Raw genomic sequence first — 10,470 nt, 5'->3', positions numbered from 1 at the left:
AAAAAACCAAAAAAAAAAAAAAAAAAAAAAAAAAGAGGACCCCTGAGGTGCGGCAGAAGCCCAAGGGAAAGGCTTTAGGGTCTTCAGCAGACACTAGCAGTGGGCTGCTGCTGTCCAGGGCTCTCCCAGACCAGCTCTCCCTAAGGTTCACTGTCCAGTTGACAATGTGGGCGAGATTTACGGTTCTCAGCCACCTGGCTTTGGAGTGGGCAGTGACGGAGCAAGCCCTACAGAGCTGCAGAGAGAACCGAGGGGCTCATTCTTCCCAGGGTACTTCTGAGCCAGACTGAAAGGGGTCTTGGTCAATTCTCAGCGCCACAAAGGCAGGGAAGGAAGCTCTGTGTGTGTTTGTTGAGTGACTTCATGGAATATGGGGTTCCTTCCTGCAAGGGGGCATGGGGTGGACGCCATCCCATTTCTGATCCCTTTACTCCAGGCTGACTTAGCCACCAGCCCATGTGTCTGTACCCTGCAGTTACTGTGGGGTCCAAGCCTAGCTCCTATTCCTGTCTTTAACAGTGTGTGACTCCCTCCTGCCTGACGCCCCACAGCCTTGGTATGCAGCCCAGAACTTCACCCTGCCCCTGATCTCCATGCTGGTCATCTTTCCCCTGTCAGCACTTCGGGAAATCGCCCTCCAGAAGTACACCAGGTATGGGGTACCTCGGCGGCTTCTGGGTAGGGCGGACTATGGGCAGTACTCTGTCAGAGATAAAGGTTTGCTTCCGTTTAAGAAAAAAAAATGAGAGTTTTACAGGTTCTGTGTACCCATAGTAGAAAATATATATAAGTCAAGAAATACCAATGGCAGGTTCTTTAAAACATAATTTTAGCACAGGGCCTGGTGGCGCATGCCTTTAATCTCAGCACTTAGGAGGCAGAGGCAGGTGGATCTCTGCATTCAAGGCCAGCCTGGTCTACAGAGCAAGTTCCAGGACAACCAGGGCTACACAGAGAAACCCTGTCTCAAACAAAACAAAACAAAACAAAACAAAACAAAACAAAACAAAACCCCCAAAAACCAAAGTAATTAATAACAATAATTTCCCTTTATTCTTCAACAGTCTCCTACATGTGTACAGTCATCCCCATGTCCTGCAGCGTGTGGCACAGAGACCTCAAGGCAGGTCTCAGGTCTCAGTGTGGCTTTTAGGATGGGCAGTGTCCAGCTTGGAGCACTCCTGGCTGCCATGGGCAAAATTGAGCTAGCAGGACGACCCAAGAGGGGGGCAGAAGTCTGGCGGAAGGGCCCCCTGAATGCTGGCATTAAAGGCACATTCTACCACACCCAGCTTAAACGCCTTTAATATATATATATATAATTATAATTATATGTTAACATATATTAATTAGTTTATAAGGTAGTTGTCAGGGCTGGAGAGATGGCTCAGCAGCTAAGAGCACTGATTGTTCTTCCAAAGGTCCTGAGTTCAATTCCCATGAACCACACAGTGGCCCACAACCATGTGTAATGGGATCTGATGCCCTCTCTGGTGGGTCTGAAGACAGCTACAGTGTGCTCATATAAATAAATCTAAAAACAAAAACAAAAAGAACAAGGTGGTCGTCTTCTGTAAGGATTTTTCACTGGTCCTTAGCTTTGGTGGGAGGCATTCCACACCCTTTCTTTACCCCCTCCTGTCTCTCCATCTGTGTTTTAACCTTTAACCTCAGGATCACCCCCTACATTTTAATATCCGTGTGCTTGCTTGCCCACTGCCTTCTCCATCAAGGCTTCTGGAACTCAGATAAGAAGGAAGGAACAGTAGAGCTTGCCAGCCTGCCTGGGTCTAGGTCGGCTCCCTTACTGTGTCTTACAGACCCATCCGTTTTCCTGCGTGTTCTAGCAGCTGAATTAAATGCCATTGGAACAGCACATGTTGTCATTGACTGAGGCAGGCTTCCCACACAGCCATCCTCTCAGGTTATACAGTCAGATGGGCATGGATCTTAGTACATTTTTAACCTTGAAGCTCCCAGGAGCCTTGCTGAAAAGCCAAGACTTAATGACAACAAACTTGGTCCCAGTTCACTGAAGCTCACTGCCTTTCCCTTGTGTGTGAATAACAATGGACTTTGTAACTCTGAGAGCAGAAGCCTCACAGCCCAGTCCCTCCACACCTACAGCCCACAAGACTCCTGTGGCCCTCAGGGCACTACCAGGCTCTTCTTCCCCTCCCCTGGGGTCAAGCCTGGGGATGTCCTGACTTGTATGTCAAACCTCAGCAGCTGACTGGTACTGGATGGCTTGAAAAGAGATATCCCAGTTGCCCTCCCCAAGGATGCTGGACCACTCTGGACCAGAGCAGCAACTGCCCAGCCACCTCCTGGTGCTCTCCGTATGGAGAGGGAATGGTGGCTCAGGAACAGAGCATCCTGACTCCATGCTAGCCAGGGCAGAGCTGGGATGCCCGTGTGGGCACTGGCTGTGTATCTCTGGTGCGGGGTCTCTGATTCTGCCCGATGTGTGCCAGCATCCTAGGTACTCTGGCTGCCTGCTACCTTGCTCTGGTCATCACGGTGCAGTACTACCTGTGGCCCCAGGGCCTCATACGCCAGCCCCGTCCTTTGCTGAGGTGAGTCTAGGGAAAACAGTTTTTTCTGCTTCTCGGCTGGGAATAAGATTCTGGAAATGGGATCCTCTGGGGTTTGCTGAGGATAAAGCCAAGGCAGTTTCTCCTTCAGGGGGAAAAAGAAAGGCACCAAAGACCACAGCAGCCTGGGGCCCCTGGCCACTCTCTATGTGGAAGCTGACAGGTACCCAGGCTTAAGGCTGTTAAGCAGCCTTGACTAGGGCTGAAAGTGAGATAGGGTGTCATGTGGGGGCTCAGAGCTGCTCTGAAGACTGTTGGTTTTGCCATGGTAAACTGGGGCACCCTTGGTGTTCTGGGTACAGCAGGATGGAGCATGCCTTATCCCTGAAAAGGATTGCCAAGTGGACTGTGGGAGTCAGGTGCAGGAATAGGGGCCAGCCCAGACCTGATGCCTCAGGCTGGGGAGCATCCTCTGCAGGTGATAGGATGTGGTCAGATGCTGGGTGTGTAGACAGCTGCTTCTTGGGTCAGGGACAGCTCAGCGCATGTAACTATATAGTCACCACTCTTGGAATTTTCACTCATGATTGAACCAGGGTCCATCCTGTATCTGAGCCCATGGTGATATGGTTGTCCTGGCCAGGGTCTACTATATGCAGGGACTCTGGAGTCAGGGGATGCCTGTCCATCCAGATGGTGAAGCCTGAGAGCCAGGAAAAGGTAGAGGCATAGCCAGAAAAGGCTTGGAGACATTTTCAGTGGCTGGTCAGCCATGTGTGGTTGCAGTTTCAGGGGGGAGCCAAGAGAGGGAGGCAAAGTTGTGATGATGTATGGAGATCATTGGAGACTGGGTGCTGGTATCTGTGCTGTTGCTCTGTGGAGCTGTGATGCTGAGGGGGGAGGAGTTGGAAGAACCTGGGTGGGGTAGGGTATTAAGACAGGTGGGTTTCCTCAAGTCCCTACAAACCAAGGAGCCCGACCAGTTAGTGTTTCCTTCATCCCTGAAGCATATTCATCTCCCATCACAATGCTGGGATCAGAGATCCGGTTCATAGGCTCAGTCAGACCATGGTATGAGTGGGTCCATTGCTTCTGGAGTCTCAGGGAGAGCCTCTTGTTTTTCCTGCCTTCAGCAGGTTCCCATAGACCTGGGGCTGTGGCCCTTTCTCCCCAGAAGGCAGCCATGTGATGGCTCTCCTGTCACAGCTGGGCTGGGGCTCTGGTTGCACACTGTGGTTTCGTGTGACACACTGGGGTCACCTCCATGATCCAAGGTGCCGCTCATCCTAAACTCCAACCTTATCTGCAAAGTCCCTTTTGCCCCAGGGAGTGTGTTTGCAGAGTCCTGGATACTATCTGGACAGGGATATTTTGGGGGGCTGTTAACTCTTCCACAGCCAAAAATGCTGCTGTCCGTGCTGCTCTTGCTGTGTATTCCTGTGGGTGTCCGAGACTGGAGTGAAGAGCTGTTTAGCAAATAGGGCCCACCAGACAGGAACCAGAGGAGGGAAGATGTTCTCTGGGTACAGGACCCACCAGCCTTGCATTTGGGGAGATGTGCTGGCCAGGGGCTGCATGTGCCCTAGGAATCCACAATCATGGGAATAGACAGCCTCTAGTGGGTAGTTGGGGATCCGTTTTGCCGCTGCCTTGCCCAAACCCCACATACACAGGCAGTGTCTCGTCACCAAGTATCCACAAAGATGCATTTAGAAAGTGCCGCACTGAACCAGCTTCCTTCCGGCCCTGGGGCATGCTCACAGAGTCAGCCATTTAAGACAGGCTACAGCTACGCTGTGTTGTGTTTCCCTCATTTCGTTTCTAACAGACACTCTGAAGTAGAAGGTTGTTTCTAGCTCCTTAATGAACATCTGTCCCTGTCTGTTCACAGCCCATCTCCCTGGACCTCTGTGCTTAGCGTGTTCCCTACCATCTGCTTTGGATTCCAGGTACGTCCGGAAGGTGACATTTTCAGGCTTCTGAGCTCTCGGGAGAGCACCGCTTACACACAGACCCTGGGGAATTGAGTGGGGGTGAGGGGGAGAAGTCTGAATGCTTGCGCTGGTCTCAGTGCTCAGCCTTGTCTACGGGGCATCTGGGACATCTGGGCCACTTAGAGGGGATGTGAGCTGTCCTTGAGTTTCTCCCCCACACCCCAGTATCAGCAGTATCACGTTGGTTGGATGTGGAATCCGAGAAGGGTCAGGATCTGGAACATGCCTCTCTCTGAAGAGAGATCACAGAACTGCCACCAGACCTGGGGACAGAGCCACCCACATATGCTTGCAGAAGAAAGAGAAAAAAGAGCCTACCCTGAGGCTTGACTGCCTTGAGAGTATGGGAAGAAGACAGGAGGCCAAGTGACAGGACAGGGGACCAGACAGGCAGAATTGCTAGTAGACTATTAACTGGAGCAAAGCCACCATTCTGTGTAGAACCCATTAGGTCTCTCCTGCTCTTAGGAATTGTGAGCTGATTTTGTCTATGTCCACGGGGGCAGTGGGAGCAGAAATAGGGAGCAGGGCTTGGGGGTGGGAGGAAGGGGGACTTGGAAGCCCTGTGAGTAGTATGTAGAATGAATGACCAGCTATCAGGAGGCAGATCAACTTTACTCAGTGTGATTCAAGGTTTATAAAGTTCTGGGGGATTGAGACTAGGGACATCCAGGATGGGCAAAGATCATTGGCTGAGGGCTCAGGGTAGGTGGAATGTCTCATAGCATGGGGAAGCATTTCAGGAATCTCTTGTGTGGGCTGAACAGGTTTTATCCGGAGAAAGGAAATTGGTTCTGTAATCTAACTGAGGCTCCGTGATATTCCCCAGGTAGAGGCGTATGTGAGGGCTGAGAGTTCCCCAGACCAGGTCAGAGAAGAAGTCCTTCTAAAAAAGGGACTCTCTCATATTGCACGGAGCCTAGAGGCTATCCGATCATGGTGGACTTCCACCTTAATTAGCAGAGTTTTCCCACAGAACCCAGCAGAGGGTGAGTGAGGGACAGTACACAGGGATCTGGTTGGGTCGCCTCCAGACCTTTGTGCCTCCTGCCCTTCCCCTCCCGTTTTGTCCTCCAGCGTTCAGTTGCTTTCAGAACTGTTTTTGATAAGCCCCTGCACCGTGGCCATTTCTCAGCCTGTAACAGACTCAGCCACTTCTGCAGCTCGGTGACCAGTTCTCGAGAAGCTCTCACGCCTGATATTTTGAACGCTGCACGGGGCTGACTTTTCTCTGGGCTGTTGCCTGGGTGTGGTCTACATGGAGTGGTCGTCGGCCTGCGGAAGCCCCCTTCCGAATGCTCACAGACCTCACCTTGACCTCAGCTCCCTCCTCCTGTTCTCCTAGCAACCAAGCTGAGGTTTCCAGGGCTGCTGTGCTTGGGGAGCAGGAAGGACAGTGTGGGGGTGGGGTCGGGGTGGGGCTCAGGCCATTGGTGGATGAAAGATCCAGGGTTCTGAGGAGATGCAGGAAGATGAAGGCAGCTTGGGCTGGGAGGAAATAAAGGCGGCAGCGCTCGCTCGTGGCTGTCAGAACTCCTGACAGGATTCAAGCGCACCCTTCCTCTGAACTCTTTTAGAAACAGCGCACCCTGCATCCCAGCCTGAACTGGATCCACCAAAGGCCTGGAAAACAGAGGGCTGGAGACTCTGTCTCCGGTCATCCTGGCTTCCTGGCACCCCCTGGTTTTGTTTTAAACAGACTTACTGGGTGTCGTTCACCTCATACAGCGGCCCTTCTAAAGTGTGGCTGAGGAACGTGAATAGTGCCGCCCACCTCCTCCTCCTCCTGCTCCTCCTCCTCCTGCTACTCCTGCTGCTCCTCCTCCTCATGCTACTTCTCCTCCTCCTCTCTTTCTTCCTTTTCTTCCTCTTCTTTCCCCTCTTCTCCTTCCTCCTCCTCTGCCTCTTCTTCCTTCTCTTCCTCCTCATCTTTCTTCCTCCTCTCCTCATCTTTCCTCCTTCTCCTCCCCCTCCTCCTCCTACCCCCACCCCCACCCCAGCTTGGGTCCTCTGTCTGAGCATCTTCCTGCCATGGTGGCCTGTGGCCCTCCCTGTGCAGTGCTTCCCTCTTGTCATCTGGGACTTGGACGTCACTGCACACTTCATTTCTTTTGGTTTTGTTTTTTTCCGTTTCTTTGGTTGGTTTTAGTTTTCCAACACAGTGTTTCCCTGTGTTGCCCTGGCTGTCCTGGAACTCATGCTCTGTAGATGAGGCTGGCCTCACACTCAGAGATCCTCCTGACTCTGCCTCCCAAGCGCTGCGTTTAAAGGTGTGTGACACCCTTTTAGAAACCAAGTGACATTCAATTGTGTGGACTGAGGCTGTCGCACTGTTTGGTTCATGTGTCCCCTCTCCTGTGCATTGACTAAGGTCTGGGGAGTGTGACTGTACTTGCTGTCCCCAGATGTGTCTGCACTCCGAACAGGTCCATGCTGTGTTGGGGGGTTTGGCTGCATTGCTGCCTATGGAGCTGAGGCACTGGGTCCCTAAAGCAGAACCTATGACAGGGCCAAGATACAGGGTCCCTGCAGGAGCGACAGGGGTGTTAAATGGCCCTGCAGGGTCCATTGGCTGTGCGGCTGGACCCTGGAGGAGAGGTTACCCTGAGGCCCACCACTATCAGCCAAGGATGTGGCATAGTCGCCACTGCTTGGCTGAGCTTGCTCAGTGCCCAGGGGCTCAAAGATGCCCAGGGCAGACGGTGAGGGTTTGTGGGTCAGGGTTAGTGTGCTGTACCTTGGGTTGGGCCAGGAGGAAGAAGGCTTATGTTCAGCCACCCTGTGCATGTGCTCCTGGGAGCACTGTGGCCCTTCCCCTCACACCAAGTAGGAACCAAACATGGCCTATGGAAGGGCTGGTGGAGCTGGTGACTTTTTTTTTTTTTTTTTGAGACAGGGTTTCGCTGTGTAGCCCTGGCTGTCCTGGAGCTCACTTTGTAGACCAGGCTGGCCTCAAACTCAGAAATCCTCCTCCCTCTGCCTTCCAAGTGCTGGGATTAAAGGCGTGCACCATCACACCCGGCCTGGGAGCTGGTGACTCTCGTTTGCTGGCCTTTGACCTCCGGTGGAGTCAAGAGACTTGGTGTGTTCCCCAGGCATGGTTCTGAGATGGGGGTGGTGACTTTACAGCTGATAAAGGCTAAAAAGACAGAGCCAGGGGCGCTCATGGTGAGGGCTGGGGCCATGTGGGAGGAAAGAACTCTGGGATGAGGGCAAGGGTGTGACTACGGTAGATAACAGGAATGTATCCTGACCTACATTTCTACCCCGTAGGCTCCTTAGGGTCCCTTGCCTGATTGTGAGATAGCAGGGCCAGGGCTGGGCCAGATAAGGAGAGCCAAATTGCAATGGCTGTGACTACATCATCATGATATAGCATATAACGTTGATATTATCTTACTTGCTTGTGTATTACTGTGTGTGCGTGCTTATCTGTGATGATGAAGGTTTAGAGATCAAAGGACAACTTGTGGGTTCTGGGAATCAACTCAGGGCAACAGACTTGGCGGAAGGCTCCTTCCTGTCTGAGCCACCTTGGTGACTCAGAACTTGTTTCTGTTTGGTGTGTAAATCGCAAGTGTGGGGTATTCCCACACAACCTCCATAGAGGGCTCTCACCATTGTCTCCATCCTAACACCCACTCCTCCCACTGCTGATCTGGCCTCTGTTATTTATTACAGATTCGGGGTCCCAGCAGCTTGATGGTGCCCAGAGAGATCTGATAGCATCTGGGTCTATTTTTTTTAAGATTTATTTATTTATTTTTACGTATATGAGTATACTGTAGCTGTATAGATGCTTGTGAGCCATGCGAACTCAGGACCTCTGCTCACTCTGGCCCCAGATTTATTTATTGTTATATGTAAGTACACTGTAGCTGTCTTCAGACACACCAGAAGAGGGCGTCAGATCTCATTACAGATGGCTGTGAGCCACCATGTGGTTGCTGGGATCTGTACTCAGGACCTTCGGAAGAGCAGTCAGTGACCTTAACCACTGAGCCATCTCTCCAGCCCCTATTTTTGGGTTTTTTTTTTTGTTTTTTTTTTTTTTTTTTTTTTTTGGTTTTTCGAGACAGGGTTTCTCTGTGTAGCCCTGGCTGTCCTGGAACTCACTTTGTAGACCAGGCTGGCCTCGAACTCAGAAATCCACCTGCCTCTGCCTCCCGAGTGCTGGGATTAAAGGCGTGTGCCACCAGGCCCGGCTTATTTTTGGGTTTTTAACATACATGGGAATCCAGCGGTCTAGGCAGAGATTGCTGCTTAATACCCTCCAACACACAGGACAGCCCTCATTGCAGGAGCGATCCCCTCTCCAAGCACCAATAACGCCACTGATGCTAGGACCCCCCACCCCCGACCCTGATGTCGATATTTGTCTTGTGATGTGAACCTCAGGCCTCTCCCTTGCTTGACATCTTTCCTTCAGCCTTGTGTTGTTTTGTGAAATTCTGCGCTGAAATGGGGTGTGGGGGGTGGGGGTGGAATCAAGGTTGTCCTTTTGAGAGCTGTCTAATACTCCACTTGTTGAGTGTCCTGACACTTGCCTATGCTGTTTGTGGACACTCAGGCACTTCCCGACTTGGGGTGTAGCACCTCCCTGGTCATCCCTGGAGGGTCTGAGCTGTAGGTTCTGTCTTCCAGTGTCATGAGGCCGCCGTCTCCATCTACTGCAGCATGTGGAACCAGAACCTCTCCCACTGGACCCTGGTTTCTGTGCTGTCCTTGCTGGCCTGCTGCCTTGTCTACACGCTGACAGGTAGGGCCTGGGGTGGGCGGTGCCCCAGAGGGGAGGGAGTGGCCATGGAAATAAATGGGGCAAAGGGCTTAGAGAGCCCATCCCGGCTGGGCACAATGCTTTGGGCTGTCAACAGCTTTGCTCATATAGTCCTTGGTCTCCTGTAGGAAAAGGTTACAGATGGGGAAACTGAGGACCAGGGAGCCTCCATGGCTTTTCCGAGGTCTCCACAGTTAGATATGCAGAACTGAGACCCGAGACATGCTGAGTGTCCCTAAGCCTCTGTTCTCATGCGGGGCGCCTCCCGTCCTGTTCTGAGGTGTGGCTGTATTTGGGAAGTGGCTTGCACAGATGCACGGACTCTGAGTGCTCACAAACTTCGTGGAGTTGACGGAGGTCCTCAGAGGTAATAAAAGCATGGCCCAGAGAGGGACCACGAGAGTTCCAAGGTCAACAGCGTGTGTGAATTCAGACTCGGGTCTCAGTATGGCTGACTTTTAGTGTCTGATGACCTTCCCTGCTTTCATCTATGGGGGCCTCTGACTTGGAAGGCTCTGGGCTGCCTGAAGCGGCTATGCAGTCTTAGACTCCTACCGTCACCTGAGTGACGTGACAGGGACCTCTTCCCTGGCCAGCAAGGGGATCTGTCATCTGCCACCCCAGGCTCTGAAGGCTGTGGCTACATCATCTCCTTCAGATGTCCCTAGTGTCAGAGTTGGTAGGATCACAGGATTTCCTAGATAGGCCCCCAAGAGACACCTACGTGCTTAGGCCAGAGGTAACGTCCCAGGACAGGGCAAGGGACCTGGGTGACACGTAGTACTGTGGTGCTGTGGGAAGGAGCTAGCCCTCTGCTCCTGCCAGCTGTGTGCCTGTGGAGAATCAGGGGTAGCCTAGGCTTTAGTTTTCCCGTCTGGAAGGTGAATGTGCTGCCAGCTGCTTTGTCCGCTGCTATTGCCTGGAGCCAGGCGACGCGGGGACCACACTCTATTTCACAGGGCTCTGGGTGCGTCTCGTCAGTGATCCTCGTCTTAGCCCTGGCCCAGCCATCAGCAGCCAACTAGTCTGTGGGAGTATTTAGGATGCAGAATAAGGAACCCTTCCAGAACCTTCCAACGATACCAAAGGATAGCCTTAGGGTATTGTGGTGTGTGTGTATGTGTGTGTGAGTGTGTGTGTGTGTGAGAGAGAGAGAGAGAGAGAG

At 52.4% G+C, this 10,470-nt stretch overlaps 1 protein-coding gene across 1 annotated transcript in view; it reads left to right on the top strand.

Annotated features, from left to right (window-relative positions):
* The window catches only part of Slc38a8 (solute carrier family 38 member 8), a 22,278-nt gene that overhangs the window by 5,125 nt on the left and 6,683 nt on the right, over positions 1 to 10,470 (top strand). The window contains exons 4-7 of the mRNA XM_021171050.1: positions 520 to 652; positions 2,475 to 2,576; positions 4,426 to 4,483; positions 9,173 to 9,287. Coding sequence (XP_021026709.1) covers positions 520 to 652; positions 2,475 to 2,576; positions 4,426 to 4,483; positions 9,173 to 9,287 — 408 coding nt within the window. The remainder of the gene's footprint in view (positions 1 to 519; positions 653 to 2,474; positions 2,577 to 4,425; positions 4,484 to 9,172; positions 9,288 to 10,470) is intronic.

The sequence above is a fragment of the Mus caroli genome, chromosome 8 (assembly GCF_900094665.2).
Source record: "Mus caroli chromosome 8, CAROLI_EIJ_v1.1, whole genome shotgun sequence".
NCBI lineage: Eukaryota > Metazoa > Chordata > Mammalia > Rodentia > Muridae > Mus > Mus caroli.
This window is presented reverse-complemented; position numbering and strand designations above follow the sequence as displayed.